We start from the raw sequence: 27,624 nt of genomic DNA, 5'->3' as shown, positions 1-27,624 counted from the left end.
CCTTCATCTTAAGTGAGAATAACAGCACAATTGGAAGAGCGTAGTCAGTGTCACTGAACTGTGTATGTAGAAATTTTTGAAATGGTGTATCTTTGGCTACATATATTTTCACAAAAAAAAAAAAAAAGGTCGAGAAGGGAGAGGGTTGACATGTCATGGGGTCGTGGGGTTGTTAACCAATGTCATAAAATAGTATCTGTACTATTTCGTGAGAAACTATTTGTTCTGTAAACCTTCACCTGAAGTACAATTTAAAAAAATAATTATTCAAAAAAAAAAGCCTGTGAGCAGCCATCTAAGATACTCCACTGGTCTCGCCCCTTCTGGAGCAAGGGAAAATGAAGAAAACAAGATACAAGGGAAAGACTAGTCCAAAGGACTAATGGACCACAACTACCACGGCCTCCACCAGACTGAGTCCAGTACAACTAGGTGGTGCCTAGCTACCACCACTGACTGCTCTGACAGGGATTACAACAGAAGGTCCCGGACAGAGCTGGAGAAAAATGTAGAACAAAATTCTAACTCACAAAAGAAGACCAGACTTACTGGCCTGATAGAGACTGGAGAAACCCCAAGAGTATGGCCCCGGGACACCCTTTTAGCTCAGTAATGAAGTCACTCCCGAGGTTCAGCATCCAGCCAAAGATAAGACAGCCCCATAAAACAAAATGGGACTAATGGAGCACAACAGTCCAGGGACAAGGACTAGAAGGCAGGAGGGGACAGGAAAGCTGGTAATAGGGAAGCCAAGGTTGAGAAGGGAGAGTGTTGACATGTCGTGGGGTTGTTAACCATAGTCATAAAACAATATGTGTACTAAACTGTTTAACGAGAAACCATTTGTTCTGTAAACCTTCATCTAAAGTACAATTTAAAAAAAAAAAAAGAAAAAGCTAAAAAGAAAAGTACTCTTCAGAGAATAAGGTCTTTTAAAAATTAAAATGTGATCATAGAAATAATAATTTTTGAAAAACTTCGTGGAAGAGTTTGGAAGATAAAGGTGAGCAACTCTTTCAGAAAGTAGGCAAAGATGCAGAAAGAGGAAAGAAACAAAAATATATACATATGAGCTTTAGAGGCTCAGTTTAACACAACTGCCAACTAATAGGTGTCCCAGAAAGAACAAAGCAAATGGAGAAGAAAATCATGAAAGAAATAAGTCAAGAAAACTTTCCAGGCCTGAAGGTTGTTAAGTTTCCACATAGATAGTACTTTACTAAGTGCCCAGCACAGTAGATGAAAATAGACCCACAACAGGGCAAGTCATGATTTGCTTGCAGAACCCTGGGGTTAAAGCAAAGACCCCGAAAGTTTACAGAGAGGAAAAAAAAAATAGGGCCTATGTAAAGAATCAGGGATCAGAATGTCTTCAGACTTACTGACAACAACACTGGAAACTAGATGGCACTTGAGCAATGCTTTCAAAACTCTGAAGGAAGAGAATTTTCAACCCAGAATTCTATACCCAGGAAACATTTTTAGACATGCTAGCTTCAAGAAATTTAGCTCCTATTTACTTTTTCTCAAGAAGCTACTAGAGGATGCCTATCCACAAAACAAGGAAGTGCACCAAGAAAGAGGATACAGAAAATGGGAAATCCTGTGCAGGAGAGGGTTAAAGGGAATCCCCGGGTGGCAGCTGTGCCCAAGCAGAAGGGTAAACCAAGTCAGAGAGCTCTGGGAGAGACATCTGCAGGACAATGAAATGGATGTTGTACTTGAGGCCTCTGAAATCTTGGAGTTTTTAGGTCCTTAGAAGTGGTTAGGATTGAATTTGGAGTTCCTCGGTGCAAACGGTTAATGCGCTCAGCTGCTAACCCAAGGGTTGGCAGTTTGAGTCCTCTCAGAAGCGCCTCCGAAGAAAGGCTTGGCAGTCTTCTGAAAAATCAGCCATTGAAAACCCTATGGAGCACAGTTCTACTCTGACGCACATGGGGGAGCTATGAGTTGGAATCAACTTGACAGTAACTGGAAAAAAGAAAACTTAGCAGGTAAGTAGATAGGGTAATTAACTCCAGGGAAAACAAAACATTGGACACTGAGTCTCTAATGAGCTTCCTTGGTGGATAACATTTCACACAGTTGTCACAAGTTGCTGCTGGGAAAATTAGGTGTGTCCCATGAGACTCCACAGGAGAGGACTCTGGAAGTTCGTGCCTGGTTTCCCCCAGACTTCACCCCAGATGCCTTTTCCCTTTGCTAATTGTATTCTTATCTCCTTTCACTGAGATAAACCACAGCCATAAGTACAAGTGTACGCTGAGTCCTGGGAGTCCTCCTAGTGAATCATCGACACTGGCGGTAACTTGGGAACCCCAAGATGCAAACATGCTTTCATATTAATTGGTCTGATTTTTCTTTTCTAGTGTGGAGATTGGTGAGAGCGTGAGAGGGGAGGATGTCTATATCATTCAGAGTGGCTGTGGGGAAATCAACGACAACCTAATGGAGCTCCTCATCATGATCAATGCCTGCAAGATCGCATCCTCATCCAGGGTGACGGCCGTGATCCCGTGTTTCCCGTACGCCCGCCAAGATAAAAAGGACAAGGTAGGAGAGGTGTGTCCTGTTCTAAGAACCTCCTCTGGGTTCGTGTCATGATTTTTGTCCTCACATATTTCCTCAATTAAAATATCTGCAAAATGTTTGGTTTCTATCCTAATGGTAGAGTAAATAGACTTTTTCACCTTTTTCAAAGATTTGTCTTTGAGCCAGCCATAATGTTAAGTTAATGTTTATAGAAGTAGAAACAGATGAAGCATATTTTTGCAGGTACTAAAATGCCGTTACCATCCTTGTGATGATGAAACCGACGTGTATCTGTGACTGATACACGAACCTACACGTGTGCTAAAATTGCATAAACACGCACACTAGAAAGTACAGATAAAACTGCTGAAATCTGAATAAGATCGGTGGGTTGTATTGACGTCAAGATCCTGGTTGTGAGAGCATACTAGAGTTTACAAGATGTTGCCCTTAGGGAAAACTGGGTAAAGGGTACGAGGGATCTCAATCTCTTATTTCTTATAACTGCATGTGAATATATAATTATCTCAAATGAAAAGTACGGTCAGGAATAGGAAGAGGATATGGAATGTGTGGCTAATTGAACAACTGCCATGAATAACTGCCTCCTCCGCCATGAGACCAGAAGAACTGGATGGCGCCTGGCTACCACTATTGAACATGTTGATCAAAGAGTCTATAGCGGAATCTTGATCAAAAGGGGGAAAATGCAGAACAGAATTTAAAATTTTAATGGACTCCAAACTTTCTGGAGCTATAAAGGCTGGATTAACTCCTGGAACCATTGCCCTGAGATAATCGTTAAGCCTTAAACCAAAAATATCCCCTGAAATCTTCTTAAAGCCAAACAGTAGTTCAACTTAACTAGTGAAAAAAAGTCTGCCTTGAGCATTATGCTCTTTTAAGAACTATCTATATGGGATCAAAGTGACAACAGCAACTTGAAAGATTAGATAGGAACCTTATGGGGCAGTGGGTTTATATTAATGAAGGAGGAACTACTCAGAAAAGGAGGGTGAGGATGGTTGCCCAACTTGATGAATGTCATCAATGTCACTGAATTCTACATGTAGAAATTGTTGAATTGGTGTATGTTTTGCAGTGTATATTCTCAAGAACAACAAATAAAATTTTCAAAACTAGAAAAACATAAATAAAAAGTTTAAAAAATACCGTTGTCTCTTTTTAACCTTTCAAGAAGAGTGAAGTTGATACTGCTGAATTATTCTTTCAGCAATGTTAGCGTTGCAGGAGGGTCTGTGAATCTTTAGAAGATATTGAAGAAGACATGGTTTTTGCCCTCGAGATATCTCAGAGAAGTTGGAGTTCTAGGGGAACTTTCAAGGGGACCAAGTGTAAGCCCTTTTCTCCGCTGTATTTCTAATGGATAGATGTGTAGTCAGGGTCTGTATAAATTCTTCCAGTTTATAAAAAGTACTGTTCTTCTGTGATGTGGTAACTAAAATTGTGAGAATGTTTTCCCCCTGTACACCTCAGTTTATCTCCCTAAATTGTTTTCTGAAACAACCCAAATTTCTGAAACCACACACACGGGATCCCCTTGGATATGCAAATAGCCCTTTATGAGTTTGAATTCATATACCAAGGTCTCCCTAGATTTTTAACCCCAACTTCTTCAGGAGTAGTTTTCAGACGCTGTGCTGAACACAAGCTAGTCAGTTAATTTCTCATTAAACATTTTGTCTCCAGAAGTGCATTCAGCACTGGAGATGGGATTTAGCCTGTATAGCTCAGAAGGGCTTGGCAGACTTTTTCTGTAAAGAGCTGTACGATCTCTGCAACTATAAAACTCTGTGGTTGTAGCACGAAAGCAGCCACAGACAATACATAAATGAACGGATGTGGCTGTGTGCCAATAAAACTTTATTTCTGGGTATTGAAATTTGAATGTCATGTAATTTTCCCGTCCCATGAGATACTTTTTTTTTTTTTAACTATTTAAAAATGTAAAAACCATTGTTAGCTTATATGCAGTACAAAAACAAGTGGCTCGGCCCACGGGCCATGATTTGCCAACCCTTAGATTACAGCATTGTTTGGTCTTTGTGTGTGTGGTTGTCACTTCGTGACCTAACTTTAGCTTGTGAGTAGTTAAAACCTTCCGTCACAAAGCCATGTCCTCCTACTTGTTATATATGCAGTTTCTTTCATTCTAAACTTAGTTCTGAAGTTTTATGTGTATTTTTAGCTGCTAAATTTCCATTTTGTATTTGTCCCATCAGTATGGCCTGTAGTCTGTTGTCGTAGGCATTCACTCGTGTGTTACCACAGGCTTGGGTAGCATCTTGCCGTCGAGCTGATTCCGACCATATTCTGTTACTGTTTCTCTTCCGTGGGGCAAAAGATTTAATAAAACCTCACATTCTAACTGTGTTTCTAACCAAGTTCTCCTTTCATTTCTACCAGGTTTTGCATTTTGTATTTGGCACTAAGATATTTGATACATACAAGCATGGCACCATTGTATCTTCTCCAGTAGATCTTTGCTTTTATCATTACATGGCCCTTTTCCATCGTTCCACGATCTGTAACTCTGAGTTCCTCTTCGATTGATGTTAATGTTGCACCTACCTTTCTTGTTTGCAAGTACCCCGAGCCACTGCAAACAAACAGCCCTACAGAGTTCTTCAAGCCCCAGTGGGTTAGCTAGGCTGTGGAACCTTAGCTGTTTACCTCTTTTCCTATTGGCAAACACTGAGATGGGCTTTCCATTTTTAGCCATTATCAAGCATATGTTTCTTTTTCTTCAACTTAATCACGATGCTGTAAGAGTGTTTCTTGGTAACAACACAGTAGCTGCCTTTAGTTTTTTGCTCCAGTCAGACGATTCCATGGCTTTCCCAGCTTAAACTGATGATTGAACAGAGAAGGTTTACCTCAGTCGACAGCACAGAAGCAAGGATGCAGTAACTTGGAGAGACTGCTCGTGTAGAGGCTTAGGGAATCCCTAGTTTAGGAAATCCTGTAGTTTGTTGTTAGAAAAAACTGATAGAAAAGAGGAAGGCTAAGGGGGGTGTAGGAACCCTGGTGGCACAGTGGTTAAGCGCTCGGCTGCTAACCAAAAGGTCAGCAGTTCCAATCCACCAGCCGCTCCTTGGAAACCCTCTGGAGCAGTTCTCCTCAGTCCTGTAGGCTCGCTATGAGTCGGAATTGACTCGACGGCAGTGGGTATGAGGAACATATAGTCTAGTTATGAACTCTGCCATCTATGCGTATCACATCTTCAACATCGATTTTCCAGCAGACATCTAAGGCAGTCCCAAATGGAAGGGGTCGCTTTAGAGGGGAGGGAGTCTTTTTTTTTTTTTAATGATGTATTCATTGTTGAGAATTTATACAGCAAAAACATACACCAGTTGAAGTTTCTCCATGTACAATTCAGTGACATTGATGACATTCTTTGAGTTGGGCAACCATTCTCACCCTCCTTTTCTGAGATGTTCCTCCCACATTAACATACACTCACTGCCCCACAAAAAGGTGGGAGAGACTATTTCTATCTCAAGTTCTCTGAGTGCTTTAATGTTGGAAGATTGGAGGCAGACAGGAAGAATCAAAAGCCTTGGAGCAGGCGAGATGGGGGAGAGGAGGCAGGGTGTGTGAGGGGCTGCCTTCAGAAGAGGCCAGGTTTAAAGTCTTCTCTAGAAAAGGACAGTGGGCATGCCCAGTGCACACCACAGGGAGGGTCCCTGGAACACAGGCGGGGGAAAGGAATGGATCTAAGTAGGTGAGACCCAGACTGGCCAAGGAGCTTTGGATATTAAAGCTGAGAAAATGCAGTTTTATCCCAAAGGTGACGTAGAACAGGGCAGTTCAGGGACGTCTAACAGGGCAGTTAATGCAAACATGAGTTAACAATACATGGATTGTAGAGAGGGCAGTGGTAGTTCAGTGGTAGAATTCTTGCCTTCCATGCGGGAGACCCTGGTTCGCGGCCACCACCCATCTGTCAGGGGAGGCTTGTGTGTGGCTGTGATGCTGAACAGGTTTCAGCGGAGCTTCCAGACTAAGACAGACTAGGAAGCTTGTGTGTGTGTGTGTGTGTGTAACAAAGATCATTTATTTGTTGCTATTTTGAATAAAATCTTTTTTAAGCTTATATTTTTTGTTGCTGATGCATAGGAATGCTGTTGTTTATAGCAAAATGCTGAACTCTTGTTACCTGGTCTAGTCCCATGTCTGTAGTGTCTCTTGGGTCTTTCTGAATATGGACAGTCTTGTTGTCCACTTGTATGATACGGAAATTAAAGCTATAGAGCAGTTTTAAAAACCAGTTGCCGTAGAGTCGTCTCCAGAACTCATGGTGACCCCGTGTGTGTGAGAGTAGAGCTGTGCTCCACAGGGTTATCAGTGGATGACTTTTTGGAAGGAGATCTCCAGGCCTTTCTTCAGAGGCCCTTCTGTGTGGACTCAAACCTCCAACCTTTTGGTTAGCAGCCAAGTGCGTTAACGGTTTGTACCACCCAGGGCCTCCATGGAGACGTTAAGTAGCTTTAAAAAGGACTTAATGTCAATAATAATGACACTTCTATTTCTCTGGATATTATAAATCACTTCAAGGAGTGCCTCGTCCATCTGGTTTTTGTTTATAATCATGTTCGCTTCCAGCTGTCAGTATGTATACTCTGGTTTAATAGCTAACCTTGGCCTTGAGGGCTTTACACGATCTGCCCCTGCCTCCCCTTCTGGACTCATCTTATACATCTCTCCTTGACCACTGCCTGTGGCCACGAGGGGCTTTGTTCAGTCCCCTGAATGTGTGATTACATGTGCTGCTTTCGCTCTGGAATGTTCTCCCTGCCTTTGCCCGTCTCACCTTAAAAGTGATTTCCTCAGAGGGGCCTCTAACAGAGGTCCTGTTTAAACTTTATGTCCTTCCTGCTATTGTCTCTCTCTCACTACCTGTTATTTTAATTCTGCGCACTTATCGCAATTTGAATTATACACATTGTGCTATCCCATGTAGACAGGTAGTCCCCGACTTATGACGTATTTGAGTTAGAATGAACCGCACTTACGGCCGTCTATTTTTTTGTTTTATATCTTATCATTAGTAATATGTACTGCGTACAATGTTGGAGTGCATAAAAGGACCAGACAGACAACTCTCCCTAATTTTCTGACTAGAAACGCCATTCCCATTCCTAGGAATAATCCAGATGATCCAGAAGCTTCCACAAGTGGAGTTATTACCAGAACTGACGAAATGCCAACATCATCCACTTTTTTTATGGACATGAGTATTTTTTTAATGTATGTATGTATGAAAATATATCTGTAAGTTTATATGTAATGTTTCCAACCCCTCAAAACAAATAAAGATCGGATCTATAAAGATACTGATGATAAAAGGCAATAATAATGAAAATTAAAAAAAAAAAGGTACTCTACTTATGTCAGAACCGACTCACGACAGTCATCGGAACGGAACCCAGTCATATGTCAGGGACTACCTGTATATTTAACAGTTTGTGTATTTGGTATTTGGTTTGTTCTCAACTGAATATCCATGCCAAACACATTGTCTCACGATAGTATATGATCAAAAAGTATTTGATGGATAAAAATGGAATGGATGTATCTGTTTTGTTACTACAACATGTGTTGTGGTTGTTGATTTTGTTGTGTGCTGTCAAGTCATTTCTGACTCACGTTGTTGTTAGGGGCCATCGAGTCGGTTCCGACTCATAGCAACCCTGTGTACAACAGAACGAAACACTGCCCAGTCCTGCGCCGTCCTCACAGTCTTGCTGCGTTTGAGCCCGTTGTTGCAGCCACTGTCTCAGTCCGTCTCGTTGAGGGTCTTCCTCTTTTTCGCTGACCCTCTCTACATTACCAAGCGTGATGTCCTTTTCAGGGTCCCTCCTGATAACACGTCCAAAGTATATGAGACGAAGTCTCACTATTCTCGCTTCTAAGGAGCATTCTGGCTGTACTTCTTCCAAGACTCATAGCGACCCCAAGTGACAGAGTAGAACTGCCACATTGAGTTTCTTAGGCTGTAATCTTTATGGGAGCAGATCGCCAGGTCTTTTCTTCTGCGGAGATGCTGATGGGTTCAAACCACCAACCTTTTGGTTAGCAGCTGAGCACTTAACCATTGCGCCATCAGGGCTCCTTTACAACGCATGCAACTTTATTATTTGTGTTGATTTTCTCTTGTGATTTGTCTTTCTCACGTACCTCTTAGCGGGAGCAGTCTCACTGTGTCCATCTTTTTCCTTCCCTTTGCCCGTTGTAAAATTCATGCCTTTATTTTTTAGAGCCGTGCTCCGATTTCTGCAAAACTTGTGGCCAATATGCTCTCGGTGGCTGGGGCAGATCACATCATCACCATGGACCTGCATGCCTCTCAGATACAGGTACCAGCAATATATTTCTTTCTGTTGCTTGTGGTCAGGAGTTTTAATGAGAGTGCTTAAATCCTAACTCTGTTAACTTTCAAACTTTTAGACGGAGGTACTTGTGCTTGAGTTCGTATATGACTACGCTGTTAGATTTTCTGGTCTTTACTGAACTTGGAAATATAATTTGACGTTAATAGTGTCTGTCTCTACCATCACCATGCCCCCATCTTAGTTTCCCTGCTTTAACAGAAATACCACAAGTGAATGGCTTGAAAGAACAGAAGTGTATTTTCTCACAGTTCTGGAGGCTAAAGGCCGTATCTGGGTCTCGGCCATGTCAGTTCCTTCTGTGGGCCTCTCTTCTCGTTGCTGGTAGCTGCCACAATCCTTGGTGTTCCTTCGCTGCTTACAGATGTATCTGCCTGGTTGTTACATGGTGTCCACCCTCTGTGTGGGTGTGTCTCTATAGTTGTCGTTCTTTATAAGACACCACTCAGAGGGGATTAGGTTTAGGACCCATCCTACTTCTGTAGGATGTCCTCATTAACATAGCAAAAGAAAGACCCTTATTTCCAAACAGGATCGCATTCACAGGTACCGGAGTTAGGATTTCAACGTATGTTTTTTTGAGGGGCACAATTCAATCCATAATACCCTCCAGTCAATTTTAGAGAAGTAGGAATGGCTTCTTGGTTTAAAAAAAAAAAAAAGCCAGGTGCCGTTGCGTCATCTCTAACTCATGGTGACCCCGTGTGTGTCAGAGTAGAACTGTGCTTCCTAGGGTTTTCAATGACTGATTTTTCAGAAGTAGATCGCCAGGGCTTTCTTCCAAGGCGCTTCTGGGTGGACTTGAACCTCCAACCTTTCGGTTAGCAGCCGAGCACTTAACTGTTTATACCACTGAGGGCCTCCTTGGTAGTAAGCTCTACGTAATTCCACCCCAACTTCTGGAAAGTGGTTAGAATGGCACAGTCGTAATGTATGTTCTTTAACGTCTTCGTAACTTAGCTCCTTCATCTGCACAACAGGCCAAATTATACTGTACTCGGTCTGGGATGTGTAATGAATATGTAGCATTTGGTTTATAACGATCACTTAAGAAATGACAGATCTCCCCGTCCCCACCCCCCACTGCCCTGCAAAGCCACTCTTACCCTTCAGAAACACAGAAAATGTAAAAAGTCCATAAGATAACAGATCGGATGGCAGTATGCTGCTGGAACGTAATCTGGCTTTTTATTTACTTCTATTAAAATTAAAAGGGAATCTGTTATTGAGGTTTCTTCTGAATAACAAATCCACATTTTATTGAATAAAAGAGATTATCTTTCCAAACCAAACCCTGCAACGCGGTGCTTGTGTCTCCCTGAAGGGCTTCTTCGACATCCCCGTGGATAACTTGTATGCGGAGCCCGCGGTCCTGCAGTGGATCCGGGAGAACATTGCCGAGTGGAGGAACTGCATCATCGTCTCCCCGGACGCAGGCGGCGCCAAAAGGTAATGCACACACTGCACACTGCTGGGACCTGCCTTTGGAGATTGACAGTCCTTTTCCTACCAGGAGTTCTGATGGCACAGTGGTTAAGTGCTGGGCTGCTAACCGAAAGGTCGGTGGTTCGAACCCATCAGCCACTCCATGGGAAAAAGACTTGGCAGTCTGCTTCTGTAAACATTACAGCCTTGGAAACCCTATGGGGGCAGTTCTACTCTGTCCTACAGGCTCCCATGAGTCAGACTCGACTCAGCAGCAGTGAGTTTGGTTTGGGTTTTCCTACCTGTAGAGAAGGAAGTGTGTCTTAAATCGTTGTTGTTGTTAGGTGTCGTGGAGTCAATTCCAACTCATAGCGACCCCCATAGGGTTTCCTAGGGTGTAATCTTCACAGAAGCAGATCACCAGGTCTTTCTCCTGTGGAGCCGCGGGTAGGTTTGAACCACCAGCCTTTCGATCAACAGCTGAGCGCTTAACCATTGTGCCACCAAGGCTGCTCTTGTGTTTTAGATTACTTAACACTTATTTTGCAAATAAGTAGACTACCAACTTCTCCTCCAGAACCGAAATTTGTTAACATTGCATCGTTTATGAAAGAAAAGGTTATTTTGGTGTCAGCAGAGAATAGATATATTTGGTTGGGGTGTTTTTTTTTTTTTTTTTTTGAAAAGTTCTTTTCTTCTGATGATAAAAGTAATGAGCCTAACTGGAAACTAAGGCTTTTAATGAATTAACATCACACCTAACTGAGCTAATCCTTCCTACCACAAACACTGGAAAATGGTAGCCAAAATAGAACACACTTAAAAAAAGAAATCGGTGTATGTAGAGCACCAAGAAAGAAAGGGAAATGTTAGAGGCCCAGAAATAAAGAAGGGACTGAAAGAAGCCGTGCATGGGGATCCCGGGGCAGGGGGCACACAGGAGGTGGGGGGGAGGATCATGAGATCTAAGAAGAGGCTGGCGGCTTGGATTCTAATGCTCATGGAGGGACCTCCATAAAGAAGGGGAATGAATGCGAAACTTTTACCCACCAGTCCAGGGAAAAAGCTAGGAGGCTTGCCTTTGTACCTGGACCTTTGAATGGGGAGAGAAAATAACCTCCCACGAGAGACGAAAACCCAGAGCCTACACCACCTGCAGATTTGCGTGGAAACCTGCATTTGGCAGAAGGAATTCCTTTGCAGAGAAAATTCACATAAAAGTTGGTCTCGGGCTGCAAAGCCACATTCCAGGGAGAATTCTACAACCGCAGCGCTCTGTAAGCACACCCTCTGCAGATGACTAAGAATTCAGAGTTAGAACACAGGGAATAGGGAAGCAGCCTGCCAATACCGTGGGGTCATAGAACAATTTGCCAAACTCTAAAATAAGCAAGTTTACAAATCAACTGAGGCAAAAAAGGGACAGGCACCTGCGTGGTACTAAAAGAATCGTCTTTGAAGCCCGCTGCATTGCATGAGAAAATAGCACTGAAGAGATGCCCTAGAAGGAATTACTGAGCAGTCAGGGCGCTAGCTGGTCAGACTCAAGGATGCGGGTAACAGAGAATGCCGATCTGACCCACAGCACGTACTGTAGGGTGGGACTTGGTGATGCCAAGTGACCTCGTAGAACTTTGCAGCTGCTATCTGGAAAGAAAACAAAAGTGGAATGGGCCGTTAATGGCCAGGTGAAACCAAAATCAGTTGCTGTGAAGCTGGCTCTGATTCATGGCGACCCTATGTATGTCAGCAGAACTGTGCACCAGAGTTTTCAATGGCTGAGTTTTTGGAAGTAGATCACCAGGCCTTTCTTTTGGGTGCGTCTGGGTGGACTCAAACCTCCAACCTTTCTGTTAGCAGCCAAGTGTGTTAACCGTTTGCACCACCCAAAGACTCCAATGGCCAGGTAGCGGCCTCCGTAAAGAAGGGAGATGAAAGAGAGATCTGGGTACAAGGAGCCAGCCAGAAGGGAAGGCAGCTTGCAGGCGTGGGCTGTGGAAGCGTGTGGATGAGGGTGCCGGGTGACCGGCAAGCTTTGGGATGTCTTTAAAATGCAAATGCCTGTCCCTTGTTTGGTACCCTCCCCCACATACAGCCCAGCTGAGGACCTGGAGCCAAGAGCACCCCCGAAAGCTGTTGTGGAGCAAGGCAGTGTGGGCCCTGGTTCTTAGAAGGGCTGAGTGCTCTCAGTTTGTCTGATGGGGCTGCTTGGTTCCCAGCACCAGGGGTGGGGAGATGGGTGAGCTGGGGCTGCAGCTGCAGAGGGGCCTCTGACAGCAGCAGGAAGTGGCCGTTGACAGGAAGGAGACACCTATAGATGAAAGGCGGAAGCAGGCACTTAGCTCAGAAAGCCCCCAGACGGGCCGCGATAGGGTTTGCACAGTACTGCGTGATGGCCACAAAATGGCCCTTGACCAGGGACGGCGAGGCCCGGTCACAGAGTGTCGTCCGGTGAAAAAAGCAGGGAGTGGGGAAAACATGCCGGTAATTTCTACTAAAATGTGTGCAGTTTACTTGGACCACTTATTCAGTGAATCTGCATTCACATATGACTCGTACTGGCCTGAGCGCAGGTTCAAGGTGGAGAAGTGGGTCAAGGGGCACATCAGCACAAGAAGATGGAATGTTTGAAGAACTAACAGCTTGATTGAGATACAGCCTGCATACCATACAGTTCACCATTTAAAGTGTGTGATTCGGTCTTGTATAATCACAGAGTTGTGCAGCCATCAGCACTAATTCCAGAACATTTTGTCACCCCAAAAAGAAACCCCGCGCCCATTAGCAGTGACTGCCTGTTCCCCCTTCTTCCCAGCCCCTGACACCACTTCTGTCTGGAAACTGCTTTCTGTCTCTATGGGTTTGCCTCTTCTGAAGATTTCCTGTAAATGGAATCATACAATATGTGGCCTTTTATGCCTGCTGTATTTCTTTTTTTTTTTTTTAAACCTGAAAAATAATTTTGGCAGCTAATAAGCTAGAAGAATAATAGATGCCACGAACTTGTGTGGCTTTTTCCTTTCCTATTCCAACTCTATTTTTCATATATAATCTAAAAATATCATCCATGCTCTTAGCAAAAATTCTTGTGTCAGTCCATCTCACTGAGGGTTTACCTCACTTTCTCTGACCCTCTACTTTACAAAACATGATATCCTTGACTAGCGATCAGTCTTTCCTGATGATGTATGCATATATTTTCAAATATATCTCCCCCCTTTTTCCTCAAATGATAATGTGCTGTACACGTGTCTTCATTGTGCTTAAAAAAAATCACTCTCTCTTAGCAGTGATTTCATTGCTGTGCAGTAGGTCTGGTCTGTTGTTTTTTACAGTTACGTAATATTCCGTTGTGCGCGTGTATCATACTTCTTTCCACTGGTTACCTGTAACCCACTTGTGGGTACTGTTGTTCGTTCGTACTCTTGAGTGCAGCCCTGCAGCAGTCTGCTTGCTGTCTCCATGTTGTGGACACGTACAGAAGGATGCTTTCCTAGAAGACACAACAGTTGACATTCCCGTCAAGTACGACTGCAAGTGACTTTTCCTTGCTCACACAGTACGTTATCAAGCGTGTTTTGTTTGCAAATCCAGCACGTGATATGTGGCATCATTTCATGTTAATGCCGGCTGCTGTGGGCAAGGCCGAGGGCCCTTCCCGTGAGTGGTCTGTTCATACCTTCTGCCAACTGACTGTTCCATTCACCGGAGGTCTTTTCATATTGATCATTAGGAGTTCTGCACAGGGAGGAGAGCCAAGCTTTGTTTCTTGTGTGCTGCGAACACTTCCCCAAGAGTTTCATTTCTTCCCCTTTTTTGTGTGTTTAGTTTCTACAAGAACTTTCCAAAATTCTTAGCTCGTCAGATTTATCTCTTCTTCACATTATGACTTCTGAGTTCATAAAAGATTCACACTTCCTTTAAAAGTTTTCTTCTCCCATGATTCTTCTTCTGTCTTGAGGGTTGTCTTTATCTTTTTTGTTGTTGAGAATGTACACAGCAGAACATAACACCATTTCAACTGTTTCTGTGTGCTCGATTCAGTGACATTGATGACATTCTTCAAGTTGTGTAACCATTTTCCACCTCCTTTTCTGAGTTGTTCCTCCCCCATTAACACAAACTCCCTGCCCCCTAAGGTTCCTATCTAATCTTTCCAGTTGCTGTAGTCAATTTGATCCCATGTAGTAACCTTTTAAAGAGCATCTCAAGGCAGACATTGTGTACTCGTTAAGCTGAAGTCTTCTGGAGATATTTTTGGTTTAAGTTTTAAAGATTATCTCAGGACAATAGTTTTGGGGGTTCATCCAGTCCCCATGGCTCCAGAAAGTCTAGATTCCGTGAGAATTTGAAATTCTGTTCTACGTTTTCCTCGTTTTCATCAAAATTCTTCTATAGAATCTTTGCTTAAAATATGCCTTTTATCTTTTTTAATGTTCTAGTTTTTCTTCCATCTGAAATTTAGAATTAAAAAAAAATCAGTTGCCTCGACTCTTGACTCCAACTCATGGTGACCGCATGCGTGTCAGAGTAGAACTGTGCTCCATAGGGTTTTCAGCGGTTGATTTTTCAGAAGTAGGTCACCAGGCCTTTTTTCCGAGGGTGGATGCAGACCTCCAACATTTTGGTTAGCAGCGGAGTGCAGTAACCGTTTGCACCACCTAGGGGCTCCGTTTTGGAATAAGGAGTGAAATAAGAATCCAACTCCCCACCCCGAGACCCAGCTATCTAGTTGCTCCAAAACTATTCATTCATCTTTTCCCTACTGATCTGAAATACTACCTTTTATTACATACTGTTAGGTGCTGTCAAATCAATGTCAACTCAGCAAACCCATGTAACAAATTAGAACTGCCCCATAGGGTTTTCTAGGCTGTAATCGTTATGGAAGTAGATTGCCAGGTCTTTCTCCTGTGGAGCCCCTGGGTGGGTTCAAACCATCAACCTTTTGGTTAGCAGCTGAGCACTTAACCCTTATACCATCCAGTGCTCTTTTTCCCCTATCTATTTGCCAACCTCTAGTTTTAAAAAAATGCAGAATCAACTACCCAGAGTAAATGGCCAGGATCGAGGTGCTGTTTGGTTCAGACAGAGCACAAACACCATTGCCGTCGAGTCAATTCCAACTCATAGCGACCCTATAGACAGAGCAGTCCCATTCAAACCTCCCCCACCCCCACCCCCCGCCCTGTGCTCCCTCTGCCAGGAAAGCCACGCTTTTTAGGAACGGACATTTTGTATTTTTTGCCACCTTCCCCCGTTTTTCAAAGTTTCTGCTTCTTATCATTGATACCCTGGAGTGGGCCGTTCCCAGCTGATAGGTCCCTGAGAACAGCTGTGCAGTAATGCAGGATACATGTAGTTGATATTACTTGTGGCTTACTTGCATGTTGCAAAAAATCCTGTTTCACCAAAGAAAATGCATGTCTATCTGACAAATTGCAGCTTGTTGCTTAGAGGCTTTACTGGTTCCAGGCAAAACCTCATGTGGCCACAAGAGGGCACGCGAACTTTGCTGCATGCTCCCTGCTCAGGGTAACTCCTGCTTCTGCAGTCTCCACCTCTGCCGCCTCTGCACCATTTCCAGCCCAGTGATGCCTTTGTAACGTCTTTCCCTTTAAATCTGGGATTTTAGTTGTTCCCATCGGGAAGGGTAACCAGGCTGCCTAGTCAGCCGTTGTGCCAAAACGTGCTCTTCCATGTCACCCAGAAATGGAGATCTTTCTAAATGGAATAAAAGTGGCCTTGCCTTAGGCCTCATTTTCATCTACGTCTCTTGCTTGAGATAATATCCTCGCTAATTCCAGTCTAGAAAATGAGCAGTGAGGCCTGAAATAGTGCTGTTTTCTTTGGTCAAATTGTAAAGGGTGTGGTTTGAAGCTATTAAAATACAGCCGTATTTCTCCACCAGACTGAGTCCAGTACAACTAGATGGTGCCTGGCTACCACCACTGACTGCTCTGACCGAGATCACAACAGAGGGTCCCAGGCAGAGCTCGAGAAAAATGTAGAACAAAATTCTAACTCATTAAAAAAGACCAGACTTACTGGCCTGACAGAGACTGGCGAAACCCCGAGAGTATGGCCCCTGGACACCCTTTTAGCTCAGTAATGAAGTCACTGCCGAGGTTCACCCTTTAGCCAAAGATGAGACAAGCCCATAAAACACAATGAGACTAAAGAGGCACACCAGCCCAGAGGCAAGGACTAGAAGGCAGGAGGGGACAGGAAAGCTGGTAATAGGGAACCCAAGGTTGAGAAGGGACAGTGTTGACATGTTGTGGTGTTGTTAACCATTGTCATAAAACAGTATGTGTTCTGTTGAATGAGAAACTATTTGTTCTGTAAACCTTCATCTGAAGTACAATTAAAAAATAAATAAATGCGGCCGTGTTGAGATACCTCAGAAATGAGAGGGTACCCCAGAGTTACCCCTGTGCTGCTGCTCAGCCCAGAAAGTCCCTTCCTGTCTGAGACTTGGTGCTGTCCCCTTGAGCAGAGTATGCAGGAAATTGCCTTCCTGGCTGCCTTCTTGGATGATGCAATGAAGGGGACCCGTTGCTGTCAAAAAAAAAAAAAGGGACAAGTTCTTTAAAAATCAGCTTGTGAAAGTCGCATCTTCCACTCACTGCATGGAAGTAATTGTGTGAGGGTGGGTTCCTCAGTAAATAGTTTTTCAGTTGTTGAATTGCATAATGACTGTTACTTTAAAAACTGAAATAGGAAAATCTCACTATTAATATCACAGTGTATCTACGGCAGTATTTCAAAGTAAGTTTTCTCATTTAAGTCCACTTTTCAAAGGAAAAGAGGTTCCTAGGTGGTGCAAACAGTTACTGCGCTTGGCTGCTAAGCAAAAGGTTGGAGGTTCAAGTCTGCCCAGAAGCGCCTCAGAAGAGAGAGGCCTGGCAATCTACTTCCCAAAAACCAGCCATTGAAAATCCTATGGAGCACAGTTCTACTCTGACACACATGGGGGTGCCATGAGACACAGTCGACTTGACAGCAGCTGGTTTGGGTTCAAAGAAGAAACCAAAATGCCCGGGCTCACACCAAGCTTGGCCTGCCCACGCTCTTTCTGCTGCTGGTTCAGCCCCTCCCAGCCAGAGACTTCCTGAGTGTTGCCGTAGACGGGCAGAGTCTCCTTAGGCCCCAAGTGCAGTGAAGCCTGTTTTCACAAGTCTGCATATTACAATGGATGCTTTAACCAAGGACTTCCGTCCCTGCTCCCCGCTCCACAAACTGAGCAAATGGTTGTTCCTGAGTAGCTTACTTTAAGCTGTGCTTTGAGTTGTTTAAAAGTACCCACGAACACTAACAAATTGTGAATTGATTCTTAGCTGGTAGTTGTGGGGTCAAGGTGCCTGGCATCCATTATAGCTGCCATGAGTTGAGGGTCACATCACTAGTACTTTTTTCCCACCATGGATTGTTTCCTGTGAATCCCAGACCATTCCTGGCTTACAGAAAACCCCATTGCCATCCAGTTGATTCCAACTCCTAGCGACCCTATACGACAGAGTAGAACTGCCCCATAGGGTTTCCAAGGAGCAGCTGGTGGTTTCGAACTGCCGACCTTTTGGTTAGCAGCTGAGCTCTTAGCCACTGTGCCACCAGGGCTCCTGGCTTACAAAGGAGACCAGGTTTCTCCCCATTATTTTACATGTGGCTGGTTACTACGCTTCTAAGATACAATTTAAAGACGTGTCCGTTTGCATCTTTGTGCAGGGTGACGTCGATTGCGGACAGGTTGAATGTGGAATTTGCTTTGATTCACAAAGAGAGGAAGAAGGCGAATGAAGTGGACCGGATGGTTCTGGTGGGTGACGTGAAGGACCGCGTGGCCATCCTGGTGGATGACATGGCCGACACCTGTGGCACCATCTGCCATGCCGCAGACAAGTACGTGGAGTGCTCTGGGGACGCGGATGAAAAGGGTTAGGGCACCTCGTTAAGGGGAAAGAAAAGGTCAGCTTTTAAAAATTGGGCCTGTTTTTCTTAATCATTTCTGATTGCTTGACAGTGGAGTTTTAGACGGAAGTAGATTCTAGGCCCATTTATTTTTATCATTTTCTTGGTAGGAAAGAAACCACAGGCCTTTGTGGTCTGATTTCCATTTTCAAAGTTGAGTTTCAGTGTATTAAAAATGATCTGTGAAGGTGCTTCGCCTAAAGCTGAGCACAGAAGGAAAGACAGTCCTGTGGGCTGCTTCATGTCTTTGCTTCCTTCTGCTTGGCCTTCCCTCCGCTCAGCTGCCGGGGGATGCCGAGCCCCGCTGTCCAGAGTGTGGGCCGCGCCAGCCCATGTGGCTGCTGAGCCCTGGGGCTGGGGCCAGTCCAAAGTGAGATGTGCCAGAAGGGGAAGAGACACACCAGGTTTCAAAGACTTGCTGTTGTTCTTAGGTGCTGTCGAGTCGATTCCGCCTCCTAGCGACCCCATGTACAACAGAACGAAACACTGCCCAGTCCTGCACCATCCTCACAGGCGCTGCTATGCTTGAGCCCATTGCTGCAGCCACTGTGTCAGTCCATCTTGTTGAGGGTCTTCCTCTTTTTTGCTGACCCTCTACTTTACCAAGCATGATGGCCTTCTCCAGGGACTGGTCCCTCCTGATAACATGTCCAAAGTACTCACCATCCTCGCTTTTTTATGTTGATTACATGTCAAAATGATGATGTTTTGGCTATATTAGGCTAATCCAGTGGTTCTCAATCGGGAATGATTTTGCTCCCCCCACCCCCACCCCCGGGGGATATCTGGCAATGTCTGGAGACGTTTTTGGTTGTCACAACTTGAGTGGAGGGTGCTATAGGTGTCTAGTGGGTACAGGCCAGGGATGCCGCTAAACAGGTGAAAAATGATCTGGTCCCAAATGTCGAGAGTGCTGAGGTTGATTTAATGGAATACAAGGCGCTCTGCTAACATACTGAAAAAGGCCCTGCTTCCGGCTAATAAATGTGAGTGAAATTTGTTTCAAGTTTTTCTTTATGGAACACACCTCTTTTTCACACTAGAGGAGAGTGTTTCTAGAATATTTGTGTACACGTACTTAATTGTTTATCTTCTGTTTTACAGGCTACTCTCAGCTGGAGCCACCAAAGTCTATGCTATCCTGACCCATGGAATCTTCTCTGGGCCAGCCATTTCTAGAATAAATAATGCTGCCTTTGAGGCTGTGGTTGTCACAAACACAATTCCGCAAGAGGACAAAATGAGACACTGCTCCAAGATTCAGGTAGCATCTCCATTGTGAGAGGAGCTAAGCAGCGAGGTCCCCGCCTCGGATCCCTTCTGTGTGTGACTGCTTAGTGAGGCAGATGCGGGCAGAGGCTGTAGCACCTTGTAACGTGAGACACTAAACCCGTGAGATCCCTGCCAAAGGCCAGGGCCTTCAGAAGCCAGTGTCGGCTATTTGGAAACAGTGAGTGAGTAAAATTGTAATAGAAAACCAGGAAGAAGCAGGCAGTGCGAAGGATCTTCTGAGCTTTGCTCCTCCTCGTCCCTCCTGCCTTGATGTCCATAGGCCACCAGAGAGGTGGAATAATCACTTTTTGCCAACTGGCCTGAAGTAAGTGGAGAGGGGTTGAGGTCCCATCTTGTCTCTGTGTCACCATGAACCTTGGCAAGTCATTTCCTTACCTTTGTTCTCATCAGTAGAACATGAAGGTGGGTCAAAGTGATCTGCTATGTGGTTCCTAGACAGTCGGAGAAAAAGCACTCGTGGTACAAGGAGATCCATTTGAAACTGGTAAAAATAGCTCTAATACTTTCATGCCTGGTTAGCAGGGGAGCCTCCGTGGTGCAGTGATTAAGAGCTTGGCTGCTAACCAAATGGTCGGCAGTTCTAATCCACCAGCTTCTCCTTGGAAACCCTATGGGGCAGTTCTTCTCTGTCCTGTAGGGTCACTATGAGTCAGAATCGACTTGACAGCAGTGGGTTTGGTTTTTGAATAGTTTCATGCCAGATTAGCAGTAGTTTAGGGTAGGCAAACTATGCCCCATGGGCCATGTCTGGCCTACCCTCTGTTTTTGTAAATAAAGTTTTATTGAAACAGCCACACCCATTCATTATCTATCAATTGGTCTTATGCTACAACTCAAGAGTTGAGTGTGACAGAGACCATCTGGTCTGCAAAGCTGGAGGTATTTACTGTCTGGCCCTTTGCGAAAAAGGAGTTTGCTGGCCCCGTGTTAGATAATCATAGTCCTGCTCTTAAACAAGATAGTCACCACCTTTTCTGAAAGAAGAGGAAAACTCTCCGTATAATGATTTAGTAAAATGTGATTTAAAGACAAAAACTGCCCAAGAAAAGAATGTTTCTGGTTAACATGGACCCTGAAAAGCCTTTGAGTATCTATACCAAATATCTGGCTTCTAGGATCTCATACAGGTTTGGTTCAACAGGTTTTAATTGTAAGCTGACCCAGAAGCTGCTTGTCCCCTCAAAATGTATGTGAGAGGTTTTGACAGCAACCTATCTTGTGTGCTAGGGATCTTACTTTCTAGGCTTTCAAGTTTTTAAATGAGCATAACTATGATACCTCACTTTTCTCTTCCCTTTTCTGTTCCGCCGGCGTTTAGGTTATTGACATTTCCATGATCTTGGCGGAGGCTATCCGAAGAACGCACAACGGTGAATCCGTGTCTTACCTGTTCAGCCATGTTCCCTTATAACTCGCAATTGTCATGTGTCGGACAAGCCCGCTCTTGACTTCTTTGTCTGTCTGTTTTTGTTGTTGTTTTTCTTTTTTTTTTTAAGATTTAGGACTAACACTTATAGGATAATGGGTAGTAAAATCTTCAGATCTTTGTATTCTCTGAGATTCATTTTTCCCCCCTTTGAAAGCTTGAGGCCACTCATTTCCAGTTCTCAGGGGAGGGCCGTGGTTATTTGGCTTTTAAGCGAGAGAAATGTTTGTGTCATCTTGACTTGTTCTGACCTTTTCCTTTGTCTTTCAGTCCTTGAAAGCCACAGCATTTCGAGTATATAATTTCATTGTGGGAGCTCATAGTTTATATATTTCTGGGCTTGCCAGAGTGACTTCACGTTAAAGCCTCTTGTGTAAATAGATGATGATAATGCCCATGGGCATTTGGGTAAAACCTTGTGTAGAAAGCCGGTTAGTTTTGAGCGAACCTGAAAAATTTTATAATACTGTAAATTTTGATTTTTTTTTTTAAAGTAACCAGGGTTGAAATAAACCACCTTGGTTATTGTGCTTAATTTGAACCAGTTTTTATTTAGCTTAAGGTAGCCATCAATGCGTCTAGCTTTCCATGGAGGTCAGACACATCAGAGGCCGTGGAGTTCAGTATCTTTTTTTTATGACCACTCCTGAAAACCATGTTATAACTGTCTCTTAGCTGGAATTCCATGTCCTGAAATTCTGACATTTTGCTCAGCAGTGGATCTGATTATGAAACCGTTTTGAGATGCAGCCTCTGAGCACACTGCCACCTTGATGCTCTCCTCCTTGCGTTCCTGTTGGAAGTGGGAAGGTGCGGGCAGACTCCCCAGTTCTTTGAGGTGCACCTCACATCCGGTCATCTTGTTCTTTTACATCGTATTTTTAGCTATAGCTGCCCCTTTTCATTTTTACCCAACAATTTCATGTTGTGGATTTCCACCAGAGTAGACGCCCTCGTAGCCCCTCAGATCTACCAGTCCGATTATTACCTTGCTTTTGACATAAATAAAAAGGCATGTTTTTATGGGTGCTACCAAACGCCTGTTTAAACAGTATGTCTTTATCTTTGATTAAATATTTTTTTGTCCTGAGTAGTTGGAGGTAGCAAGTCTCTAGGCAACTGATGATTTTAACTGAAGTTTTTACATGAAAAATGTAGAGAAAAGTACAGATAAGTAAACTTTAATTGCTCCTTAAGGATAATGTTCAAAAACGTCCCCAAAGTCTTCACGGAGGGGAAATTCCCTGAGATTGTATTACCACAGATGGTCTTCCCAGTGTTCTCCTAAGTGAGGTGCCCGGCTGCCTCCTTGGTGGGAGCCAGTCTTTGGACTGTTTGTAGATTTTGTTACATGCACATTGATGGGACAACCCACTGAATAATTCCGCCTCCAAAGAAGAGATTTGCCTGCATAGACAAAGCCTAGGAATAATAAACAACAATCTCTCCCTTCTCCGAATTTTAATACTCGTAGAAAATAAATCGGCCAAAATTCTGTGAGTGGAAAATCAAATCTATTTTGGTCATGAACAACTAGAACAGCAGTATTGAGGGTTTCAAACTTTACCACAGCAGAGGTTGAATTGAAGTTATAAGGTAACATTTTAGTTGTTGTAGGAACTAGCATTTTACTCTACCTTAAAACGGCTGTTGGGAAAGGATGATATTGGGACGTGGAAAAGTCAGCTATGCAGTACAGTTAGCCTGAGATGTGTGAAGAGCCTGATTTGATGCTATGTAACTTTTATTGGGAAACCCTGGTGGCATAATGGTTAAGCGCTATGGCTGCTAACCAAAAGGTTGGTAGTTCAAATCCACCAGGCGCTCCTTGGAAACTGTATGGGGCAGTTCTACTCTGTCCTGTAGGGTCGCTATGAGTCGGAATTGACTCGACGGCAGTGGGTTTAGTTTTTTTGTTTTTTGTTTTTTAACTTTTATTAGATAAATGTGTGTTATCTCTATTTGTTGGGGTTCCTTTGCATAGAGAAGTGGAAATGTAGTTGTGAACACCCATGTGGTCAGCTTGATATACAAGTGTAGATGTGTTGACATTAATGAAAACCAGTTGATTTCAAGATAATCATTTTGTCTGAGATCATGATCTATAGATAAAAAACTGGGCATGAAAATCTGCGTCTCTGAGTTAAGAAGTGATTGTTTCTATCATAGTTTAACCCCCCACTTTTGTATTTTCAAGTACTTTTGAATGTATCTATGAACTAATTAGAGTGGACTTAGATATGTGCAGTGGAAATGTGGATATTAACTCTTCCATGATTTCACTTCAACAAAAATGATGACGATCGCCTCATGAGGAGCTTCATTCCAGAACTTTCACGTTCCTTGCTGCTTGGAGTGTAGAAGTTTATAAGTGATGCCACCAAATATTTTTATTCTGTCCAACTCAGCTGAATGTGGGTGGGCTCGGTGTGTATCTAGACAAGAAGGAGAGCCAGAGAAATGTGAATATACCAAAGTTGTTTTGCCTCACACTTAAATTATACTAGTCAATTTATAGATATTCATACTGTAACTTTCCTCTCTTAGATATGATCTCAACTCCATTCAGGAATAGATCATTGGCAGCACTTGTATTGGCATAGAGTATGGCATTTTAAGTTTCTCCAGCATTGTGTTAGAACATTTCAATAAAATCCTGTTGCTGACTACACCTTCCTTTGTTTGTGTCCTCATTGTGGAGTTCTCTGTTGTGACGGGGCACCTGAACGTGTTTGTTTCTTTACAGTTATGGCCCACCATATAAAATCACAGAAAAGCCGGAAGTTAATTGAAGTCAGCTCTTACCATTTTGAACGTGTTTCTTTTTGAAGACCTTATTAGCAATTTCCTTTCCCATAAGCATAGCAGTTGTACCACAGAAGGCATCCAAGTTGAGAATTCTGGAGGCTTCATATAAAATTAAAGAGTGCACAGTCTGTTTACATCAAAGAGTGATGTTCCATAGCCATCCATAGGAGTAGACCAGACTTAAACGTAGACCACAAGAAGTCGTTCGTGGGCTTTGATTTCAGAAGCACCTCAAAAGGGTTTCCTTCCCCATAAAACACCTGTTCAGTGATGCTTTGCTCTCTTGGGGACAAAGTACTCTCTTGGGGAAAAAGTAAATTTATAATTTGGTTCCACCACTAAAGCTCAACTCTAAAGTGTAGATAACTTTTGAGAGTTAGCAACACGTTGTCTTAAAATCACAGTGAAATGTAAATAACGAAAGCCAGGCCCATTTCTGAGAAAAAAGATGATCACAGGTTGAGAGAACATGATAGAAGGTACCGAAAAGGAGGAGGGAAGCGAAGGAGATGTGGAAACAGCAAAACACAGTTGGCCAACTGTACAGTGTCACGTCTTACCACAGCCATGCCTCTTCAGAAGCAAGTGTTCTATATGGCAAGGCCTACCAAGTCCTCTGACTAAACCATAGGGGGACAGGCTAAGTGTTGAAGGGAAGGATCAAGTACTAGGGTATCCAGAGGATCGGGCTGGGGAGAGCAGAAAGGGTTTCATGAAGGAGCTGCCATTAGAGATGTTTAACCACAGAATTTTCTGGAACCCAGTGGCTGTATTCCAGCAGGGACAGAGCAGGACAACATAGAGTGAGTGAGGACATCCAATAAAGATGGAAATAAGGGCTGAAACATATTTTCCCTTTACCCCTCAGTAAGCGAACTTCATAGCTCTTGCACTAAGAGCTGTGAAGTTCCTTTACTGAGGGGTAGATAAAGGGAAGATACGACACTGTTATCAGGAGGGACCAGGCCCTGGAGAAGGACATCATGCTTAGTAAGGTCGAGGGTCCACAGAAAAGAGGAAGACCCTCAACGAGATGGATTGACACAGTGGCTGCAACAGTGGGCTCAAACAGCAATGATTGTGAGGGTGGTGCAGGACCTGGCAGTGTTTTGTTCTGTTGTACCCAGGGTCGTTATGAGTTGGAACTGGCTCAAAGGCACCTAACAACAACAAGGGATCTCACTTTGCCCTTGAATTAATTATTCATCTAAACTGCATGGAGAAGTCAACAGAATGACGCCTTTTCACTACAGATACTCATCTTACTGATAGATCTCCTTCCACCCGGGAACACATCCTTTTTCCTGCCCTAGCTTTCCAAGACCACGTTCTGAGTGGCTCACTTTCCACTGCAGTCACACTGAGCTCTACTTTCTCTTCTGAAAGAGCCTGATGTTCAGACACACAGACCCCACCGCTTACTGGAGTGAAGCAACTTCCAGCTAGTTACTTAACCTCCCCTGCCCTCCATGCCTCAGTTTCCTTGTCTGTGAAATGAGATAGTACGTCCCTCGTAGGATGGTTGTGAGGATTAAATGAGAGAATATTTGTAAAGTGCTTAGAGCTGTTCGGTTTGCACATTAATCCAATTTTTAGAGCCGGCATCTTTAATTTTCCTTCCGGAAGAATGTAAGTAGGTATGAAGAAGAAAGATTTTCATGCACTCTAGGTCCTAACCCAAGTGCCTGTGAGCGAGTGGTGAACACAGTCCCCTCCCCTACCATTTTCGAAGGGCTACATCATCTTGGCATGTGACTGCCTCACTCGAGGGTCGCATTTAGAGGATAATAAATCCTTGTATGTTGAAAATACTTCAAATGGGCTGCAGAAATGACTTGCAGGAAGGAATGCCAGTGGAGACGGTGGTCAGTTGAGGCTATTCCCAACAGCACGATTTGATTCTAGCCCTAATTCTCCATTTCAACATAAATGCAACGGAAAGTGGTGCCCAGTATAACTGGCAAGAGCAGTTCTCGCTGTTTCAGCAGCTGAGCTCTGTGGCCAAAAGGAAAGCCAGGTGAACTCATCTCACATTAAAAGTGAGCAGTAAAAAGGAAACGAGAAAGCAAAAAAAAAATAACTCAGTGAAAAGTGCTCTAAATTGGGAGTGTGGCAATCTGGAGTCTGGTTCCTGATAGGCTGTTGAGAAGCCATGTGACCTTGGGAAAATGTCTGTGCCTCTCTGAGGCCGAGTAAATGAGAGGGTGGATGATTGCTGCCATCTCCAGCAGATTCAATAGTCCACGCCATCTAGTTTACATTTAGTTGGAATATTTCTGTTAACTGCAAGCTATGGTTCCCGGGGGGTGAAGATGGTTACTTTGCTGTCAGGTGGGCAGCTCATCCAGGTTTGCCTGGGACTTTCTCAGTTTTTGCACTGAAAAGTCCTGTGTCCTGGGAAACACCTCAGTCCTGGGCAAACCGGGGTGGTTGGTCACCCTACTTCCCTCTCTCTTAAGGTGGATGGTTCTGGAACCCAGCGCCGCCTTGGCTAAGGAATCCCGTGAGCAGGGCTCTGAGCTTGTGGCCGCTTGGAATGACAGGGAAGCAGGCTATATGACAAGCCCAACAGTGTGCCAACCACCTGGGGCATCATGGTTCTTTCTAAGTTCATTTCCTAGGGTGTGGAGACTCAACTCACCCTAGAAGCTGAAGAGCTGTTGTCAAAAATAAGAGAGGGAAAAAGGAGGGTCACGTCTCGGAAATGCTTTCCTGACCTGGCTTGGTTCTCACTCCTTCGGCACAGCTGCCTTTAGTGCCCTAAGTGGTCTTTGGAGATCCTGGGGACAGTCCAGGCAGAAGGCCGAGCGCCCCCATTTGCTGAGGGACATTGAGGAATTCTTACATTTGTGAGGACTCGGCCATCTGTGTCTGAAGGGGCATGTTGGTTTTACTGTTAGCTTGCCGTCTAGTCAGCCTCAACTCATGGCAACCCCAGGCACAACGGAATGAAACGCTGTCTGGTACTTCGCTGTCCCTATGATCGGTTGCAGATCGGACCATTGTGATCCGTACGCTTTTCATTGGCTGATTTTCAGAAGTAGATCACCAGGCCTTTCTTCCTAGTCCATCTTAGTCTGGAAGCTCCACTGAAACCTGTTCAACATCACAATAACACACATGCCTCCACTCACAAATGAGTAATGGCTGCACATGAGGTGCACTGGCCGGGATCTGAACACAGGTCTCCTGCAAGGAAGGCAAGAATTTTACCATTGAACCACCACTGCTCCCCTCAGGTGCATAATTCTGGGATTTTCTCTAGACAAGGGGAGGTAAGTCTAATACCTTCTTCTATTGCAGCCAAGACTGACCATGAATTACAGAAAAATTTTGATGACTATAACTAAATTTGTCACTCTTCACAATCATCAAAATGACTATTTTTAGATAAATTTTTTTATTGTGCTTTAAGTGAAAGTTTACAGTTCAAGTCAGTTTCTCATACAAATATTTATATACACATTGCTATGTGACCCTAGCTGCTCTCCCTATACTGTGACAGCACACTCCTCCTTTCCACCCCTGATTTCCCGTGGCCATTCAACCAGCTCCTGACCCTCTCTGCCTTCTCATCTCACCTCCAGACAGGAGCTGCCCATTTAGTCTCATGTATCTACTTGAGCTAAGAAGCACACCCTTCACAAGTATCATTTTATGTCCCACAGTCCAGTCCAGTCTTTGTCTGATGAGTTGGCCTCGGGAATTGTTTTAGTTCTGGGCTGATAGAGAATCCAGGGGCCATGCTTTCTG

At 44.0% G+C, this 27,624-nt stretch overlaps 1 protein-coding gene across 2 annotated transcripts in view; it reads left to right on the top strand.

The window, feature by feature from the left end:
- PRPS2 (phosphoribosyl pyrophosphate synthetase 2) overlaps window positions 1–24,051 on the top strand; it is a 32,118-nt gene extending 8,067 nt beyond the window's left edge. Inside the window, exons 2-7 of one of the 2 annotated variants that reach the window (XM_012558377.2) lie at window positions 2,370–2,562; window positions 8,817–8,915; window positions 10,273–10,397; window positions 18,102–18,275; window positions 19,449–19,608; window positions 20,956–24,051. In XM_012558377.2, coding sequence (XP_012413831.1) covers window positions 2,370–2,562; window positions 8,817–8,915; window positions 10,273–10,397; window positions 18,102–18,275; window positions 19,449–19,608; window positions 20,956–21,048 — 844 coding nt within the window. In that variant the 3' untranslated portion in view covers window positions 21,049–24,051. The remainder of the gene's footprint in view (window positions 1–2,369; window positions 2,563–8,816; window positions 8,916–10,272; window positions 10,398–18,101; window positions 18,276–19,448; window positions 19,609–20,955) is intronic. The other variant, XM_004386349.2, reaches the window with a different exon arrangement.
- The last annotated feature ends 3,573 nt before the right edge of the window (window positions 24,052–27,624 follow it).

This window comes from Trichechus manatus, unplaced genomic scaffold (genome assembly GCF_000243295.1).
Source record: "Trichechus manatus latirostris isolate Lorelei unplaced genomic scaffold, TriManLat1.0 scaffold00162, whole genome shotgun sequence".
Taxonomy (NCBI): Eukaryota; Metazoa; Chordata; class Mammalia; order Sirenia; family Trichechidae; genus Trichechus; species Trichechus manatus.
The sequence above is the reverse complement of the archived record's forward strand: the minus strand, read 5'-3'. Positions and strand labels throughout refer to the sequence as shown.